Genomic DNA, 21,118 nt, shown 5'->3' with positions numbered 1-21,118 from the left:
ATCATTGACAGCTTCTATACTATTCCAGAGAAGGCAAATATCTATATTTCACCGAAAATATAAATTTGCTAGATATAGGCGGGATCATTTGTTTATCCTAAAGTTCATTGCTTTATCCAACCCCATTCCCACACAAAAAATAAGAAATGATACTAAGCTAAGAAAAGGACTGTTTTGGATAGAAATTAAATCATTTTTGACAATTCTGATGGCAATTATCACTACAGTGATAGAATTCCTCATTTTACTATACTGAAACATGTGGACAGAAAGGGTAAGAATCTGTAAAATGAATGAGGTAATGTCATACATTCAATAGCGTAAATAAATACAAATACAGTTTTACAGGAACATGAACATAAATTTAAAGGTTTTATTATCAAAGTCTTGTAAAACAATTTCAGAAACTGTACATCAACATGGCACAGACTGTAGCCTACTTTTGTTTTTACTGCACAAAAGTGAAGCTTGAAACTTCTGTAACTAAGAAAACAGTTGCCTAACTACTTTGCATATATAACATGAAATCACCGTGTGCATTAGATTACTACTGCAGTAACACAAATTTATTGGTTTTATACAACTTGAGATCAAATAAAAGGTACATTATCAAGTAGATTTGTCTTATTTTAAAAGCGTATGAAGGTCAATTTAAAATGCACTACCCCTTTTTTCCAACACTGAGCTTAAAACAAATTACTGAAAATTCAAAATAAGGGCAAGAGATCTTTTTTTTTTTTCTTTCCCCTTTAAGATGGACCTAGGATAGGTAGATAACTTTCACTGATGTGGATATGGAATAAATTATTAACTTCAGGAAAAAAAATTCCAAACATCTTATGAAAAAGTATACAACTCTACTTCAAAATATGCTATTTACTCACTGCCAAAGACAGTTTTATTTGAAATCTTGTTTCTATATTTAAACCCTAATTAGCCACCAAAAAAGGTTAGTGCATAATAACCTTTCAAAGTTAAACAAAAGCCACAAAAATTTTGCCACAAAGCTTAAAGGATTATCTATTTCAAATGCTCATTTCCAGATGTAACTGTAAGAATGTTAATTTGTCATGTCAACAAACAAGACCATAAGTAGATCCATCATGTTGAAGGATTTTAATGACATTTAGGATATTCTTGCCACAATAACATGCAATCAGTGCATTTCCTACATGGTTCTATTACGGCAATGAATCAAATTATAGAAATACTATAAGTGAACTTACTTAATAAAGGAGATCATACGACATAAACAACCCATGCCTGCTGTAGATGCATGCAGCTTTTCATTTTTGTTATGAAGCAGCACCAGAATAGTAAAACTGCTTGGTTACTCAATCAGATTTCACCATGACAAGAATTGGTTACCTCGTACCATTTTCTAAAAGCTTTTTGATGTAAATAACTAATATCAGTAACAGGAGCTTTATAACCTTTTATAACTCAGAGCTGTATACATCTAGATTTGAGATGAACAAATACAGCATTAAGAAATTACACACAGGAATGACACTGATGCAGGTATACAGTTGGATTCCCACAGAGGCAGTACTCAGTCACTCATATCCATGTCTTCTTCATGATGATCATCCCCATTCACTTTGGATTCCCTTAGTGAATCGCCAGTTCCCTTTTCCACAGAACATTCCTTTGTTTTAGGGGAACCTGTTTCTATTGGTTTCTTCTCTTCTTTTTTCTCTTTCTCGCTGTCATACCCCTGTTCCTCTTCATCATAATCCCGTGTAACCTGCTTTGCCAAGGAGAATAATAAAAGTAAACTTCCTCATCGAAAAATAACTCCTGAAAGTACCAACATCAACACAAATATCAAAATAAATCAATTTGTAAACATACTTTTACATCTTTATCACTCTCTGATTTTCTTTCCCGGTCCTTTTCCTTATCTTTACTTTTCTTCTTCTTGCTGGTTGATCGTTCTCTTTCATCCCTACTTCTTTCTTTGTCTTTATCTTTCTTCTTCTCCTTTTTATGTCTAGAATGACAGTAAAATGTGCAGCAACAGGTTTAACTTGTTTAAATGATGTGCCTGACCCAACTTCACAGAACATAGTACAGCAAAGATCCAACTTCAAAACGTTGGACGATCAAAGTACACAAGTAACATAGGCTACAAAACGAACTTGGTTACAAGGACTAAAATGTTCAATCCTTAACAGTGTTTTAAGTTGCAGGTGAGAAAGAGAGAATACATTATTAAAACATTCTTAAGAACTGTAACTGCTGAAAAGAAAAACAATAGGCCGTTTTAAAACTAAAACCTCTGATAAATATAAAAAATACATTTAAATATTAACATTCTTACCTCCTAGGGGATGGTGAGCGAGACAATTTTCTTTTAGGAGACCGAGGCTTTTTAGGAGATCTTGTTCCACTCCTGCTTCTGCGTCGTCGTCTCTCTCTAGAATCACAAATGTGCAAACTAGGTTTTAAAATACAGTGTGATCTTATAAACGCAGACACATTATAGATGATTCTAACAATGAAAGATGTGGCCAGGTGTGATGGCTCATGCCTGTAATCCCAGCACATATGGGGGGAAAGCTTGAGCCCAGGAGTTAAGGACCAGCCTAGGCAAAACGGTAAAACTCCATCTCTACAAAAAATACAAAAGATTAGCTGGATGTGGTGGTGCATGCCTACAGTCCCAGCTACTCAGGAGGCAGAGGTAGGAAAATCACCTGAATCTGGGGAGGTTGAGGCTGCAGTGAGCTGTGATAGGGCCACTGCACTCCAGCATGGGCCATAGAGAGAGACCCTGTCTCAAAAACACAGAAAAATGAAAGATTGTTTTATGATACTGTTTTGAGCTAAACAATTAAATAAGTAAACACCTGTAAACCATGTACCTTTCCCTTTCCTACCCTCAAGAAAACTCCTAATTTCTAGCAATTCTTTTAATTGCTGACAAGAAGATATTAGGAATATTAAGCTTGAGTAAAAAACTGATAATATACAGCCTTCCTCTCCTTTTTACTGCTGCTTTAAAAAATTCTGTTCCTGGTTCTCAAGTTATCAGACTTATAAAACCCTGTACGTAGTTGTCTAGTTTCCAAACGAAGCTTTTTTTCCTACTTATATATGATCCTTGTCCTGGAAACATTACACATAACTGAGCATTCACTTATCAAACATTTGTCAGGACTGTGTACCTTATACTTTTTGCTACTATTTTATGTAACGGGAACTCCAAATTCTCAAGATGGAAGAAATATTTTATATTACATTTCTGTGTCCCTCAATAGACTATGTAGCACAACTAAAAACACAGTGGGTATTTAATAGCTCACAGAAGATGCCTTAGAGTGATCCAATAATACAGCATGAGAAGAAACTTACAAGTAAGTACATTATATAAAGCAATAGGAAAAAAACAGGCAACAGTTCTTAAGAAAACACATGTAGTACTTTCCATCTTTTCTATCTCTTTGCTACCTATCCCTCAGATCTGATTTAGCATTTCTTTTTGTACTTATATTTGGTTTCATTTTCATCCTTAAAAATTTAGTTTTTAAGAAAATTTTCATCACACCAGAAACAAACGCCCTACCCTTTAGTTATCACTCCAATCCTCCCTATCTCTGCAGCAATCGGTAATCTACTTGGTATCTTTATGAATTTGCCTATTCTGAGCATTTCATATAAAAGGAATCGAACAATACATGGCCTGTTATGGATGTTTGCCAAGTTTCATTCACATGGTAGCATGTATTATTCTTATTTATTGCTGAATAATATTCAATCGTATAGATATACCACTGTGTTTATGCATTTGTTAATGGATTTGCGTTTACTTTTTGGCTATTACGAATAATGCCATAAACATTCACGTAAAGTTTGTGTGAACATATTTTCATTTTTCCCCAAGAGTACAACTAGAGGGTCAAAAACCTCTATGTTTAAAATTTTTAGGAATTGCCAGACTATTTTCTAAAACATCTGCACCAGTTTATATTCATACCAGCAATGCACAAGGTTCTAATTTCTCCACATCCTCATCAACACTTACTATCACCTGTCTTTCTGATTTATAAGCATTCTAGTGAGTGTGACATATCTCACTGTGGTTTTGATTTGCATTTCCTTGGTGACTAACAATGCTGAATATATTTTATGTACGTATTGGACATTTGTGTATCTCCTTTGGAGAAATGTCTACAGATTTTTTGCCATTTTTAAACTGGGTTGACTTTCTATTGCTGAGTTGTAAGAGTTCTTTATACATTCTATATTAAGTTCCTTATCATATTTATAATTTGCAAGTATTTTCTAGGACTCTAGGTTTTTACTTTCTTGATAGTAGCCTTAAAAATATAAATGTTTTAAATTTTGGTGAATTCCAAAATTTGTCTTTTCCTCTGTCACTTATGCTTTTGAAGTTGTATCTACGAAACCACCAAGCTCATGGTCTTAATGATTCACTTTTGTTTTCTTCTTAAGGTTTTATGGTTTTGGCTCTTACATTTAGGTCTTTCATACATTTCAGCTAATTTTTTTTAAATATGGTATGAACCTCCTGATGCATTTAAGTAATGTTGATGAATAAAACAAGCACTGCAGTGAAACATGTGAATGAGATCTGAAAAATAGAATGAAGTCCAGCCCTTACCAATATCATACAAATACCAAATTAAGTATGAAAATGTGCTTTTTGTGCAGTAAAGTCTGTAACATTTCAATTTTCACTAACAGCTTAAAAATAGTCTAAGAATGACACAAACCAGAACCTGCACTGCTTCCCATTAATTCAACAATCATTAAAAGGGATAGAAAAAGTCTCCAGTATTAATATGTGGATAATAAATACAACTTACTATAATAAACTTATTTGATCGAACAACTCAGTATGGTTTAGCCATTAAAACTTAAACCATAAAAACTCACCTCTGTTGAATTCCATGTTATTTCAAATATACTCTAGACCGTAAAATATTAAGTAAAAAGAAAAATATAAACTTTACATTATTCTTCACAAATTGCCTTTTAAAAACTTTCAATAACGGCAAAATGTAACTTTTTTCAACACTAAAATACTTAAGTTCTGGAAAAGACTATAATCACAGCCTACTGATACTGTTACAAGCAAAGTTAAAAAAGATTGCCAAGAATTCACAATGCCACCTTACCTGCTTGCACTTCTAGAACGTCTGGCTGTGCTGTAACTTTTTGGTGGTGTTTTTGAACGTTTCTTTTCCTTGTCTTCTTTCTTTTTGTCTCTAACAAATGAACACAATTTATAAATGTATTAGAAGACCCAGCTAATGTCCATTTATATAGCACTGTAAACACAAAAATATAATCAGAGCTAATCTCATTCTTAAAAGCATAAATGTTATTCTGACAGAAACTGTTTTAGGAATAATTCTTCATGTGGCATATTTGAAAGTACAATTACTTCTTTTAAAATCCTGTTTTGTTAGATTTTCTCCCCAGTAGACTAAAGTAGACTATGGGTGAGAAGATAACTAGGATGTTGGCTTGAAATACGTTTGGTAAACAATAGGCTTAATTGTCTCTAGGCTCCTCAAGACTCCCTTTTCATTTTTTTCCCTTCTCTAGTCATCCTCAGTTCCATCAGTTCTCTCTTCAATCTTCATCATTGGTTCCCTGTTCATTTAAATCTTTACAATCTAATTCTTAGATTATTAAAACAGTTCCCCTAGTAGGCCCCCCGAGTTATGCCTTCCATAAAGATTCTGTACTGTGTCAGAAATCTTTTAAAGTACAAATCTGAAAATATTAATTCCCTGTTTACCATTTTCAACTCATTCCAGTTGCCTCCTGGATCAAGTGCATACTGTGAACAACAAAGCCTTCCATGACTGGTCTCATTATATTTTTCTGACCTCATTTTCTAGTCCTATTACACCAAAATATTGTTATCTCAAGAAACACCATTCTCTACCTGAAACCATGCCCCCACTGAGTCTAGTCAAATCTTTCAGAATTTAATACTCAAGAATCATTTCTCAATTAAATCTCTTCCAACAGCAAGTGGAAGAGTTTAACAATCATCATTTAACAGTTCTCCCCCTCTAATTAAATCCATCACTCCTCTCCTAGTAATCAGTAAGTCCTTAAAGAAATGCTTAATTTCATTGTATAAACCTTCCATCATTCCACCTTGTTTGATTCGCTCTGCAGTACATAAGGACTAAAAGTCCCATTACTACGGGTTTAACATTGATAGTAAAGCTACTACCCCCAATCTTCTGTTCCCACCAGTTGAGTTTTATGCTTACCAAGAATAAGTTACGTTGGGTCCCCAGCTGTACTTACTTTAATGACATGATTTAACTAAATATATAAATGAATAATGCCAAATATAGAGCTGCTTCTAGAAAATTAAGATAAATATTTCAGCAAGATATAAAGAGCAGTTTCTAAAAAAAATTAAGTGCTGTGAAATTATATGCCTCACAACTATAAATGATTGGGGGCATACTAATGTAAAAGTGTGGTTCTACACAAAAAGACTGGTTTTTGAATGCATTATTTAGATGAAAATAAAATGTTAAGGTGTTTCTTTTTTTCATACATCCTCACTTTAACTCTCCATTGCTCTCAAATTATGGTAGCAGATCCTCTAGTATAGTTCAGTGACTGGCTGGCATATAGTTATCCTTATTAAATGTTATAAAGTTGCTGATAATGAGACATGATGATGAAGTATGGTTAGGTGCCTTAAACTCTGGTATACCATGAGGGATGGTTGGTAGCATTAAATCCTTAGTAGTTGTTGAATAGAAAGGAGAAAATAAAAGAAGGTAGCAGGACAGCTAACAATTTTTACTATTAAGGAATTTTACTTAGGCCCTCAGCTGTAAGCTAAAGTTTCAGTTTACAAGGAAGCACCAGAAAACAAATATCAGCCTCTTCAAACTAAATATTAACAGTTTCTTCCTGTCTAGATCTATTTCTCTGCTCCCCACCCCAACTACCTCTTTTGGGACTACTATGTAGCACAGTACTGGGGGTCTTGGGAACCCTAAAATCTGCCTCTTCACCCAGTGCTATACCTCGTTTTTGATGTGCTCCTTGACCTTCTACCTCTCTCTCTGGAATGAGATCTTCTCCGTCTTGGGCTTTTGGATCGTCGCCGACTCCTAGACTTAGAATGTGATCGCCGTCTTGATCTGCTTCTTGACCGCCTAATAATGTAAAAGAAAGCCAATATATGGATATAAATGTAAACAGACTATAAATATTTCGCTTAGTATCAGATAAAAAATTCAGACATATGGACTAAACAATTAAGTGGAGAATTACCTTCCAGTTGCTGCTATTTATTTAGTCCAAAGAACAAATAATTTCAACAGAAATTAGTAATATCTTTTAACACTTAGAATTCTTCACCTTTTAATGATTTGCTCAACCTGTCAGATGGGTTGTTCTATGCCCACTGTACTTACAACTCCGAGGTTAAAAATACTACTAGATAATAAAGGAGAATACAAATATGACTTATTTGTGTCATCTTATACAATTATATAGCATTTTGGCACATATTTCTCACTTGATTCTTCACTACTGCAGCTTAAACTTTCTTCATTATAAATAAAATACTTATATCATGCTACATATAAACCATGAATTGGTCTCGTAAGTCCATAAAGTAAATGCCACTATTATTCCTATTTTATAAATAGAAACCACTTATTGTGTTGTCATCTCCTATTTCTAAATTTTCTCTAAAACAAATTCCACTCCTTTAATCCACAATTTAGGAAACTCCAGGCAATGCAGACCTTTTATAGATATATATAATTTTTATAAACTGCCTCCTTTACTCTCATTTTCCCCTGACATATCTATTTCTTTACTCCCCTCGCCAAGTTTACATCCACCGTGTCCTGACCTGGCTCTTTTAGGACATAAGAAGCACATTTAACCTTCAGATATTGTCATCCTCCTTACTGCATTAAAACACTCATTCTCCTCTATTTTTTTTTTAAGTTACTGGGTTTCACCATGTTGCCCAGGCTGGTCTTACACTCCTGGGCTCAAGCCATCAGACCACCTTCTGATCCCAGAGTTGAGATTACAGGCATGAGCCAACACACCCAGCCCATTCTATTTTAAAAATTAAAAATAAGTTGCAATCCTTTGCTTAGTCTTGATCACTACTCTCTGTGTAACATTTCAAGTATAGTCTTTATAAGCCAGGTAACTTTTAGAGTATTATCTAACCTCTCTGACCTTGTTACTTCAGCAGTCAAGGATAATAACACCTCCGTCACCAAACCGTTGTAAAGATTAAGTGCAGCTTATAAAGTCTAGCTTGGTGCCTTATTGTAGGCACACACAAGTTATCCTTGAATAACGTGAGCTTTAATGGCATGGGCCCACTTCACACAGTTTTTTGTTTTTTTTTTTTTTGGGCCACCAACCAAATGTGGAGTAAAAACAGTATTCAAAGGATGAGGCACCCATATATGGTAAGGGCTGCCTTTTCCTATATATGGATTCCACAGAACTTGTGTATGAATGGATTCTGGTATAGGTGGATCTGTAACCAATCGGATCTGTAACCAATCCCTGCATATATTGAGGGACTATACATTAAATACTGATGCCCTTATTTCCTCTTACTGATGTGCTAATATAGCTTGTTTCCATAACTCCCTAAAACAACTGCCTCAAAACCCACCAGTAGTGCCTCAATAAACTATTTGAGTTATTGAACTCATTTAACGTCAATCATCTTTTATTTTCAGCCACATTTGAAGCTATTTACTAAAGAATCCCTTGCAACAACATCTTCACATCCTAAGATATTTTTATGTACTTAACTACCCTTCTATAGGCTCCACAAAGACATGAGAATTTGAAGTAAGTCTTCTCATCACTGTATTCTTGAGCAATTACCACACTGCCTGACTTAAATAAAACGCACCAGTAATATACTTTGAAATATAGGCATTTAAAATATGAGAATCATAACCTTAAGAGAGTAAACAGTTATTTTTCAAGGGGAACGTACTACAGAGTCACTTTTCTACACTTACTAGTTCATATGAGCTTTCAACAACCAACAAGAGAGATTAGTGTAACATACATTGGCAGATCACAAGGTCAGGAGATCGAGACCATCCTGGCTAACATGGTGAAACGCCATCTTCATTAAAAATACAGAAAATTAGCCAGGCGTGGTGGCACATGCCTATAGTCCCAGCTGCTCAGGAGGCTAAGGCCAGAGAATTGCTTGAACCTGGGAAACGGAGGTTGTACTGAGCTGAGATTGCACCACTGCACTCTAGCCTGGGCAACAGAGCAAGACTCCGTCTCAAAAACAAACAAACAAGAAAACCCAAAAAGCTTGTAAAAGTCAAGGTCATTTAACATGCTAAGATGTGATGCTGAAGATACTACAAATAGGCTGGGCTCAGTGGCTCATATCTGTCATCCCAGCACTTTGGGAGGCTAAGGTGGGCAGAACAGCTCAGCTCAGGAGTTTGAGACCAGCCTGGGCAACATGGCAAAACCCCACCTCTACCAAAAGAAAAAAAAAAGGAAAAAGAAAAGAAAAAGGAGAAATTAGCCAGGTGTAGTACATGCCTGTAGTCTCAGCTACTCAGGAGGCTGAGGTGGGAGGATGGCTTGAGCCTGGGAGGTGGAGGCTGTAGTAAGCCGACATCACACCACTGCACTCCAGCCTGGGCAACAGAGCAAGACCCTGTTGGGGGGCAGGGACAGAAGCGACCACAACCCACAACAATTATCTCTCTTATGATATATTACAAGTACCTGGATTCAGAGAAATATTTCACTTCTACTTTTCACTGGTCATAGTTAAGTCATTCATGTTAAAATGAGAGTCCTAGTAAGACTTAATACATAAAGAAAAACATACGGGCTCTCTTTTTTAAGAGTTCAGTAAAAGGAAACACATATAAACTGTAGTAATCATATTATGCAGAGGTTAAACTAAGCTATGAGAGCACTGTTGTGGAAGATTAAGACTGCAAGCAGTACCAACACTTAAGAGTAAACTTTGAATTGTATCTTGAATAAAGAAAAAGAAGCTCCTCAAGGTGGAAATGGAAGACGTGGGAAAGCATTAGGCAGAAAGGATTGTGAGCAAAAACATGGACACACAAAGAAAATGGTATGCTGAGGCAATTAGTTTTGTAACTTTCGGAGTGGCAAATGACACAGGTAGAAAGATAAACCAGACCAAATAGTAAAGAACCCTGAAAACCATTTTAAGGTTTTATCTATCATCTATCAAGGCAATAAAGAGCTTCTAAATATCTGTAACATGATCTAGATTTGGGTTTTTGAAAAACATCTCTTAAGAATGAGACAGACTGGGATAAGGTAGGTGACAGGGAATAAACAGACGTTTATTCATACAGGATAACCCCTTTAACACTCCAAGAAATGACTTAAAATAAGACAATAATTTTAGGAGATAATAAAAACAGAAGTGAAAAGGCCATCTCTGAGACAGAACAAATGAGACTTTTTAGATATTTTATGATGTAAGTGCTTTTAATAGAGACATGACAAAGCCTAGGATTCAAGCCACACTGCTCTATCAAAAATCCCAGTAATAAATAAGAGAAATGACTTATCTAACCCAGGTAAAAACTAAGACGTAACAGACACTAAGAAAAGGCAGACAACTGACAGAACTAGATTCCAGAAGACATGAGCCTAGGAGTGAAGGTTTAAAAGTCAACTGGTGACTGGTCGAGTGCAGTGGCTCATGCCTGTAATCTCAGCACTTTGGGAGGCCAAGGCAGGTGGATCATCTGAGGTCGGGAATTTGAGACCAGCCTGACCAACATGGAAAAAACCCAGTTTCTACTAAAAAATACAGAATTAGCCAGGTGTGGTGGCGCATGCCTGTAATCCCAGCTACTCGGGAGGTTGAGGCAGAAGAATTGCTTGAACCTGGGAAGCAGAGGTTGTGGTGAGCCAAGATTGCACCATTGTACTCCAGCCTGGGCAACAAGTGCAAAACTCTGTCTCAAAAAAAAAACCCTCTTCCCCTGACCCCCAAAAAAAGAGTCGAGTGGTGGAGGATTATGTAAAGTGAAGTTCAAACTAGCTGAAGTAACTGACCACAACTGGAATAACCTAGTTCTGAATGTCAACTCTAAAAGGTTCTGACTAGAACTAGAATACAATTAGGTCAATTAAGATTGAGTTGGAAAATTAAGAAAAATGAAGAATGACTTGATGATTAACCTAGAATAATGGCTTTCATATTGTCATCTGCACAACTGTGGATGCTATAAGACCCTTTTATGGGGTCCATAAGGTCAAAATTATTTTCAAAATAATAAGAAAATATTATCGCCTTTTCCACTGGGTTGATGTTTACACCAATGTCGCAAAAGCCATAGTGGGTAAAAGTACTGGCAACTCTTCAACACAAATCAAGGTAGAGGCTACTGAACTGCCCTAGGAGTCACTATCTTCTTCACTGGCATTTCTGTATGCACTTGCAATAAAAGAAAAAAATAATTTCACTTTATAAGAATGTCTTTGATGAAGCAGTAAAAGTTAATTTTATTAAACCTGGTCCCCTGAGTGCTATTAAAAGAGTAGCAGTATTAAATCTAGCCTCTTGAATAATATTCTGTATGATGAAATGGAAAGTATGCATAAATCAATTCTGATGCTTATGAAGTATAATGGCTACATTAAGGAAGACACCTATGTGAGTTATAAGCTGAACTAACTGCCTTTTCATTATCACCTCTGAGAACCTACAAACTATGATTATCGAGACTTGGGTAATTGGCAATTTTTTGAAAAATGAATGAAGCCTATTATATAAAGAAAATGAATTTGTTGCCAATGATAAAAATCTGAGAAAATTAAATTTTGGAAAATGACTCCACTGTTGTGAACTTGCCAGTTTTCTAGTACTTTCATTTTACTGATGAGATCTAAGGTGAGATTATAATTTGTTATACTGTATAACAAATACAAGTCAGTGTTTGGAAACTTGTACAATGCAATCAGTCATTTTTCAAATCACCAATGCTTGCTTTTACAAAATCACACTGGGGGATAAAAGCTCCATTTAATATCCATGATCAATAGATTTTAATGTAACAGAATATATAAAGTACATTAATCTGGTTTCACATTCTATACTACAACTAACTACCTTTACAGAAACAATCACTTGTCAAATTTGGCATCACATCAAAGAATAGTGATCACAATTATTTCAAAATCTATAAAATTACCTTTCCCTTTTCTAACTACATTACTTGAAGCCAGATTTTCTAAATATACTAACCAAAATAGATTTGCGTAAGTTGAATGAAGAACCTTCATGTCTTCAATTAAGCTAAACTTTAAAGAGTTCTGCAAAGTAAAACAAAGCCACTCTCCTCACCAATTTTTTTCTGAGAAAGTTTTGTTTCAAAACTATGTTACCACAAATGGGTTTACTATTATTTCAACAGTTTTAATTTTTAATATGGTCAACACTGACAGATATGTCTCACATAAACAAAAGTTCTTGGGATTCTCACACATAACATTTCTTAATATGAAACACTTCGTAAATTTGCACGTCACTCTTGCACAGTGGCTATACTAAACTGCTCTGTATCATTCCATTTTAGGACATGTACAGCTGAAGTGAGTGCAATTTTTTTTATAAGCGTACAGGGGTTCCAAGATCAGTGAGTCTGAGAGCCACTGACATAGAAAGAACCCTACATATTCACAGTGCTATAGTATGAAAATAAGAACTGATTTAGTCTTACTCTAGGCAAACAGAAGAATGACATTGTCAACTGCTTTTTCAGTAATACAAAGAACAATCTCAAAAAGAACAGCAAGCTGTCATTTGCAAATACTCATGCATTAGATGGATAATCTGTGGGTTACACAGATAGTCTTCCAATTTAAAAGTCCCAGGAGTCTAGTGAAAAAGTCACATGTAGAACTTAAGCCAAAAGTTTCAAGTCCAGTGTTTTTTCCATAGTATTAATTCATTTTGTAGCACTAGTCCCAAAGCTTTCCTACCACCTCTGAATTCTTTTGGGTTTTAAAGTATAAATTATTTATTTTGTACCTTTCTCATGTTATCCATGTATGAACACTTAGTCACACACACTAATAGCAGGTTACTAAAACACTTTAACCAGAGGCCAACAGATTAATAGCAAATTTAAAAAGATGTGACACGGCCGGGCGCGGTGGCTCAAGCCTGTAATCCCAGCACTTTGGGAGGCCGAGGCGGGTGGATCACGAGGTCAAGAGATCGAGACCATCCTGGTCAACATGGTGAAACCCCGTCTCTACTAATACAAAAAATTAGCTGGGCACGGTGGCGCGTGCCTGTAATCCCAGCTACTCAGGAGGCTGAGGCAGGAGAATTGCCTGAACCCAGGAGGCGGAGATTGCGGTGAGCCGAGATCGCGCCATTGCGCTCCAGCCTGGGTATCAAGAGCGAAACTCCGTCTCAAAAAAAAAAAAAAAAAAAAAAGATGTGACATATATAAATTACCTTTGTCTAAGGTATAACTGACTAAAGAGCAATCTAACCTGTGTCTAGAAGATGAGGGAGTCCTCCTCCTCCTAGAACGTGATCTTGATCTTGAATGCCTTCTTTTTTCTTCTTTCTTATCTATATTTAAAACAAAAGGAACTTGCACTTAGAAGTCATTAAATAGGGGACAGATGCAGTGGGTCATGCCTGTAATTACAGCACTTTGGGAGGCTGAAGTGGGAGGAGCAACTGAATCCAGGAGTTCAAGACCAGCCTGAGCAATATAGTGAGACCCCCATCGCTACAAAAAAATACAAAAATTAGCTGAGCATGGTGGTGTGTGCCTGTGGTCCCAGCTACCGGGGGAGGCTGAGCTGGGAGAATTGCTTGAGCCTGGGAGATGGAGGGTGCAGTGAGCTGTGATTATACCACTGCACTCCAGCCTAAGCTGGACCCTCAAAAAAAAAAAAAATCATCAAATAGGAAAATAATTCCCATTCAGAAGTTATTCTAATAATTGTTCACCTTAGTCTTCAGCTTTTACATATAACCCTTGAATGTCGCAAGTAACCATTTTATGATCATGATTTTGAAGCTTACCAAAATACTACAAATTATAAATCATCTAGGCTTTTGATAGATCCAAATTAGACTTCTAATTCTCAGCTAGCTAAAGTTTCCCTTTATTACTTGCCAGACCTAGGAGGCTGTGTTTTCTATAAAGCAATCTATTAAGAGGGCAAATTTCTCATTCTTTGGCTCTTTCTGATTTATTTTTGACAGGGTTCTAAACAAGGGTCCCCTTTCCTTTTCTTCGTTCTTCACAAACTCAGTATTTGGCCCCCAAATCCAGGAGTCATGATTCACTCACTGATTTTAGTTCCCTTCTGTGACAGCATCAGACTTTAGTAACCTAGCTCGCTTCCCATTATCTGCTCATCACTCCTCTTCCCTACCAATTTTCAACTGTGTAAGCATAGAAAGGAGATCTAGAACTCAACTGCTTTATTTCCTAGATTTTAAAAAACACGTAAGAAATTCCTTAACTGGGGATATAAGAGAAATAAAGCCATTGTATTCCACATTTATTGACTATCATCAAAGTGAGAATGCGTTCCTTTGACATTTAAGTCATTTCATTAATACGGTTCAATTTATTGTGATGGTTATTATCAGTAGTAAATTCATAAAAATCTTGGTTAAAAACGATCAATTCATAAAGAAATTACATTTAGTCATTTTAGTCATATATTTTCAACAAAAAAAGCAGTTAGAACATGGTGTGTCCTAACTTCCGAGTTACATAGATCCAACTGTGTTATCTAAAAGCTCCTAATGCTCGCCATGTGACTGTGGCCAATTACTTGACCACAGTATTTTATTGGTTAAATAAAGTAATATATATAAAGCATTTGGTATCAGTTTCTCCACTATTACACTTCAAAATTATTTTCCTAATACTAGGCATATTAAAAAACATTCCTATTAAATGAATTAAGAGATTATAAGAAAGAAAATCCATGGTCATAGATTTAAATATATATGGGCAGATAACAAATCTGTTCATTTAGTCTCAAAAAGACAATCTGCAAAGAATAGGGCAACTGATTTTCTCTAAAAAAATAACATATTAAACAAAAGCATTTTCACTAGGTTCTCTTGATCGATGAAAAAATTTAAAATGAGGTTATCCCAACTTAAACATAAATAATAAGAAAAACAAAATACTGTATCAAGTATTAGATAATCCTGACATTTTGGACTAGATTAAGCATTGCTGTAGAGGGCTGTCCTGTTTGTTGAAGGGTATCTAGCAACATGTTGGTCCTTTGCCCTCTAGATGCAGTTGGTACTCCTGTGCCCACCGGAATTGTCTCTAAATATGTCTGGGTGGCATTCCACTATAAGATCTTTTATCAGAATTTAGGAGATTTTATTTTTTTTCAGGCAGAGTCTCTTTCTGTTGCCCCTGCTGGAGTGCTGTGGCATGATCTTGGCTAACTGCAACCTCTGCCTCCCAGGTTCAAGCGATTTTCTTGCCTCAGCCTCCCAAGTAGCTGGGGTCAAAAGCACCTGCCGTCCTGCCTGGATAATTTTTGTATTTTTAGTAGAGACGGGGTTTCACCATGTTGGCCTGGCTGGTCTTGAATTCCTGATCTACCTGCCTCAGCCGCCCAAAGTGCTGGATTACAGGCATGAGCCACTGTGCCTGGCACAGAATTTAAAACATTTTAAATGACTTAGGGTGTCACTCAACACACTTCCACACTATGTCATAACCATTTTTGCCAAGAATCACATAGCTTAATATTCAACAAAATTGCATAAACCTTGTTTACCTGGTTCTATAGCAGCAGAAATTAGGGACTGTGCTTCTCGTACTCTTTTCATAGCTTCCTCTATTTCTTTACTAGAGGTATCCGATTTCAGACTTGGTGAAACTAGACCAGCAGCCACATGATTCAACCTAAAACAGAATCAAGAATTCGGATCTGAAATATTTTAAAATGCACACCAGCATTTCAAATAAATAAATGTATAACATCGTTTTAGTAAAATATTCCTTCAAAAAAAGGAGGGGAGGATTCCATGATAACTGTGGTAAACAATACACAGTATAGCACTGTTTTGAATATTTATAAATATTTCTGTTTTAATTGACTGTGAGTCATGTGGAATTAGAAAAATATCTATTTTGCTGAAAACCCATTAACTTTCCATAAACAGACTTTTTAGAAATGCTAGTACAGAAAAATATGCTGATGCTAAAAACTTAATGGAACTTTTTTTCATATAATTTAAAATTTTTCTATGACATAGTAACTTTGTGGGGGAAGAGCATTACCTTTTGCTTGGTAGGTGGGGAGGAACTGAGGCAGAGGCCAATGGCCCACCAAAATTACACATGAAATCTTGAGTGGAAAGGCTAAAGATGCCTCTTATAGGTTTACACATGTAAGAAAAAAATTAAGACACTAAATTTAGTATAGTAGTTATTTGTGGGCAGAATGGGAAATGTAATAAATAATGGGTATACAGGAAGCTTCAATTGTATTGGTATTATTTTATTTTATAAACTGGGTGGTGGGTACATGCTTGGTTTTTATTTTTCGATAATTTCTTTTTTTTTTTTGAGATGGAGTTTTGCTCTTGTTACCCAGGCTGGAGTGCAATGGTGCGATCTCGGCTCACCGCAACCTCCGCCTCCTGGGTTCAGGCAATTCTCCTGCCTCAGCCTCCTGAGTAGCTGGGATTACAGGCACGCGCCACCATGCCCAGCTAATTTTTTGTATTTTTAGTAGAGATGGGGTTTCACCATGTTGACCAGGATGGTCTCGATCTCTTGACCTCGTGATCCACCTGCCTTGGCCTCCTAAAGTGCTGGGATTACAGGCGTGAGCCACCGCGCCCAGCCCATTTTTAGATAATTTCTAAGAAAAAAGGCCACTAACTTCTGAATTCAAATGATTCTGTCCTTCATGCTTTCTCACTTATTGATAGTGATTTTCACCAAGTTACAGGGAAAAGGTATAAAGTTCAAATTTATTATGCCAAGAAATTACCAATGAAAAAAACTGATGAATTTCCAACATTATCAAGTAGGAAACAATTTCTGTGACAGCATGAAGAGCACTTATCAAAAGCAACCTAAAAGAAAATGTTGGCTATTAATTATATAGTATGTGATACTGGCACTAGGATAGTGATTCCCTCAGTTTTGCCTCTAACTACTATTATCCTCAAGGCTCAGCCTCTGATCTTCAAACAAAGTTATCCCCTTATTAGTTCGCTCTTTTGCTATCTTCTGGGTATAAGCCATTTACAATTACTATTCAAGACTCAAATGACACTAAAACAAAGTATTTTATAGAGGAGCTTACTTCTGTATTTCTCTCCTTGTTTCTAGAAAACAATATGCATTGCTTGAGAATACAATTGTCTTTTGAGAAAAGGTAACTTGATAACTTTTGTGTAAGCTATCAAAACAAACAAACAAAAAACCAAAAAACCAAAAAAACCCCCTGTTCTCTAGACATTCAGATACCATATCCTCAATGGAAACAAAGAAGAAAGAAACCCTTACTTGGGATCAACAGTACTCATAAGCTTCAGCAACTGATCTGCGGCAAGAGACTGCAAAAAATAAAACATAAGAACAATGAGAATAATAAAACAATAAATGATTGTTATTTTCTGAGTTACGTTGAAATGTCCTGGGACAAACTGTCAAACCTGTAAGTATGCTGTAGGCACAAAGCTGACCAACAGAAATCCATGCAAGCTACATGCCATGAAGCATTAAATTTTTTAGTAGTCAAATTAAAAAAGAAGAAAAAGAAGAAAGAGGTGACATTAATGGCTACAGTACTGGATAGAGCAGCTTTAGGAAGTTATCTAAAGACTATGAGGCTGAATAGTCCAGGTATTATAAAATGATTATGTCTCCTTTAAGACTTTTTGACATAAAGTAACATGTAAAACGCAAAACAGCTTAGCCAATATAATACGAAAGATCTACAAAGAACTTCAGAAAAAAGGGTTAGCCAAATTATAATAAAAAAAATTCCCGTGACAGAAAAATCATACACCATATTCTTGTCTTTTCATGAGTATTTACTCTGACTCTGACATACTGAAAATGTACTGGCTTCCTGTGAACCTATTTTCTATATGAACTATATAAAAGAAATCCATTAATGGATAAGGAGTCAGTTATTCAGTGACTGTTTAAAGCTCTAACAAGTTTAAGAAAAAATTATTACTGTAACATAGCCATTAGCTCCTGCTCTTGAAAAGCAAACCAACAGTTAATGAAACAGATTTACTGTAAAAATAGGTGAAAAAGTTGAAGGTAGTAAGTTATACCTGAGAGTTCAAGTTTGCTCCAGGAAGCCCAAGTGCAGCAAGGGCAGGATCAAGAGTAGGAGCCCCCAAAGCAGCCAGTGGAACAGCGCCAATCTGTGAAATTTCAAATTTTATTTAAAACTTCTTTTCAGTTCCTTATATCAGAGATTAAGTTTTCAGGCTACATGGTCTCTGTTGCAGCTACTCAGTTGTATACAAATCCATACAACTACTGCCATTTTAGCTTGAAAGCAGCCAGACAATAAATGGCTGTGGTCTAATAACAACAGATTAACAGAAATAGGGGTCTTGTTCTATATGACACCCATGTTCCATTTATTACAGCACAGTTCCCCCCTAAATCCTAAATTAAGAAAAAAAGACAAAATATTTCAACATATTCTTGTACTGATTTTAAGTACTTTTTGCCTCTCAGGATCCAAATCCACTATTCTTTGCCCTGCTGCTTTGTGATACTGGAGACAGGACCTTTACAAAGCATTTCTCCTTTGACAGCTGCCATGATGTAAGACTTACTTGGAAAGAGCACTGGAAAGACACTGACTAAGGAAGGGGCTCTTCCTGGTTCCTGTGTCCCCTTTCTGATTATTCCTGCAGCACGATGTCAAACACCCAGTAGCCTTCACCTCTCAGTGAGTTCTAGTACCAATTCCTTATGCAGCTCCCCAGGACACCCAAGAGAACTTCTTTACTAGTTGCCCTTCCAAAAACAAATCTAAATTTCGGCAGACGGGGAAAGGAGTCCCCTGAATTAAATGGGTTTGTGTTCCTTCTGCTTTAGCCTTAGAGGTAGAGGTAGACGTAGTTTCTTATCCTTGTGATTCCTGTATCCATCAGAGTTCCCCTAGTAATCTCCTATCACTAGTTAGTAATTACTTAAATGTTTCCTGTTCAAATTACTGCAGGGTTCTGCCACATGCTTGACACAATCCTGATTAACCCATAATTTAATAGACACAAACCATGAAAGTGAGCCTGCTTCAAAACCATTTGTAGCTTTTGAAAGAGTCTCATTTTCTCCCCACTATGCGCTACAAGTTCCTCGTTTCAATTTATTTAGTAAATATAAAGTATCAAACTTTCTACAATTTAACTGTTTATTCAGTACAGGAAAAACGCTGTGTTAATACTATTATAACTTACTGTCCAATATAGCTATTGCATAGCTTTATGCATTTAAGAAGTTTAGAAAATTATCCAGATTTGGGCCAGTTGTGGTGGCTCAAGCCTGTAATCCCCACACTTTGGGAGGCCAAGGCGGGCGGATCACCTGAGGTCAGGAGTTCCAAGACCAGCCTGGCCACCATGGTGAAACCCTGTCTCTACTAAAAATACAGAAATTAGCTGGGCGCAGTGGCACGTGCTTGTAATCCCAGCTACTCAGGAGGCTGAGGCAGGAGAATTGCTTGAACCTGGAAGGAGGTGATTGCAGTGAGCTGAGCTGAAATTGCACCATTGCAAGCCAGCCTAAGTGACAGAGCGAGACTCTGTCTCCAAACAAAAAAAACAAACAACCCAGATCCTCATTTTATAGGTTAAAAGAGTCTAGGAGTTAAGTGATAAAAGTCATACCCAAAAAGCTTAAGAACTCCTGTTCTTTTATTCTATAGTTCACTTCACAGCTAAGAGTCAACTATTTACAGTCAAAATGATATATTAGAAAGAATGCTTTTATAAATTTCCAGTTGATGCTCATCATTCACTATAATCTTTGAAACTACTGACTAGTTACAATCTCAGTAGTTAGAATGCACAGCATTTAAAGTACCTTTTAGTTCTAAAACAAGTTCTTACAGCATTGTCAGTGTTAGAAACACTATTGCAACCAACTTTCTTTCATATTCCCATATCAAACATCTCCATCAAGAATCACCCTTGTTTTCAAGCCACCTACTTAATTCAAAATCCTCCAAATAGCTGGAAAAGATAAAGGGGAAGAAAAAAAAAATGAAGAGCTCACTTGTGAAATTTGAACCTCAGTTTTCTTTCCTGTTCCAAATGAACATATTTTTAACAGTGTGTTCAGAGAGGTGTTCATGCCTCATGAGACTGTTCTAAAACTACTTACAGGTTATTCTGAGCGTCAATGGTAAAAGTGATATATTTTATGATTTTTCAGACTTTTCTTAAAACTCAAAATTCTAAGAGATCTTCCACACTATTTATGCTTTTGATAGCATCCTATATAATACTGTGCATATGTGATAATGGTATCTGAACTACAATCTCATGAGTACTTACAAAGCTCAAATATGTGTAGCTTATCCATAATTCTATTTTTTTTCCCTCCACCCTTTAAGAACTCAATAGAACTAGTACCTGGGTAAGTGGGTTAGGAGTAGGCAGAAGTCCACCACCAGGCAGAAGACCTGCCACTGCATTAGCTGGTGCCAACAGAGACAAAGCCTTAGCCTCATCAGGAATAACTCCTGCAGAGAAACATCCTTGCATTAGAACACATTCTTTTGTAAGACAGAAAACACACAAAAACACCCAGAAATGTCTCCCTGATACACCACCTGAGTTTGTTGAAAGTACTTATGTTCGCTAAAATATAAAGCTCGATTTCTATGATTATTTATCATTAATTTTATGTCAGAATGAAACTTCAATGTGTGAAAATTTGTTTCCTTTTTCTCTACAAATGGTTAAGTTTCTAGAGTAAAAAAAAAATAGCACAATACACACTACTTTTTTGTTAACACTGCCAAGATTTCATCACCTGTACTCGATTTTTAAGTCATGAACCAAACGTAAGCAAGCACAGTC

The 21,118-nt window shown here is 36.1% G+C and overlaps 1 protein-coding gene and 1 non-coding gene across 5 annotated transcripts in view; both read right to left on the bottom strand.

The window, feature by feature from the left end:
• Nucleotides 1–359: 359 nt before the first annotated feature.
• The window catches only part of SRSF11 (serine and arginine rich splicing factor 11), a 46,573-nt gene continuing 25,814 nt past the window's right edge, over nt 360–21,118 (bottom strand). Inside the window, exons 4-13 of one of the 4 annotated variants that reach the window (XM_021667751.2) lie at nt 20,669–20,778; nt 18,350–18,442; nt 17,568–17,617; nt 15,823–15,950; nt 13,540–13,621; nt 7,038–7,169; nt 5,145–5,234; nt 2,324–2,440; nt 1,855–1,993; nt 360–1,750 (exon numbers count right to left, since the gene is read on the bottom strand). In XM_021667751.2, coding sequence (XP_021523426.1) covers nt 1,553–1,750; nt 1,855–1,993; nt 2,324–2,440; nt 5,145–5,234; nt 7,038–7,169; nt 13,540–13,621; nt 15,823–15,950; nt 17,568–17,617; nt 18,350–18,442; nt 20,669–20,778 — 1,139 coding nt within the window. In that variant the 3' untranslated portion in view covers nt 360–1,552. The remainder of the gene's footprint in view (nt 1,751–1,854; nt 1,994–2,323; nt 2,441–5,144; nt 5,235–7,037; nt 7,170–13,539; nt 13,622–15,822; nt 15,951–17,567; nt 17,618–18,349; nt 18,443–20,668; nt 20,779–21,118) is intronic. The other 3 variants (XM_021667752.2, XM_021667753.2, XM_021667754.2) reach the window with 3 other exon arrangements.
• On the bottom strand, nt 12,530–12,635 carry LOC135273488 (U6 spliceosomal RNA). Its single transcript, XR_010341279.1, has one exon. It is a non-coding gene; the product is annotated as a U6 spliceosomal RNA (small nuclear RNA).

The sequence above is a fragment of the Aotus nancymaae genome, unplaced genomic scaffold (genome assembly GCF_030222135.1).
Source record: "Aotus nancymaae isolate 86718 unplaced genomic scaffold, 86718_ANA_hifiasm-v0.15.2.pri h1tg000007l, whole genome shotgun sequence".
Lineage (NCBI taxonomy): Eukaryota > Metazoa > Chordata > Mammalia > Primates > Aotidae > Aotus > Aotus nancymaae.
The sequence above is the reverse complement of the archived record's forward strand: the minus strand, read 5'-3'. Positions and strand labels throughout refer to the sequence as shown.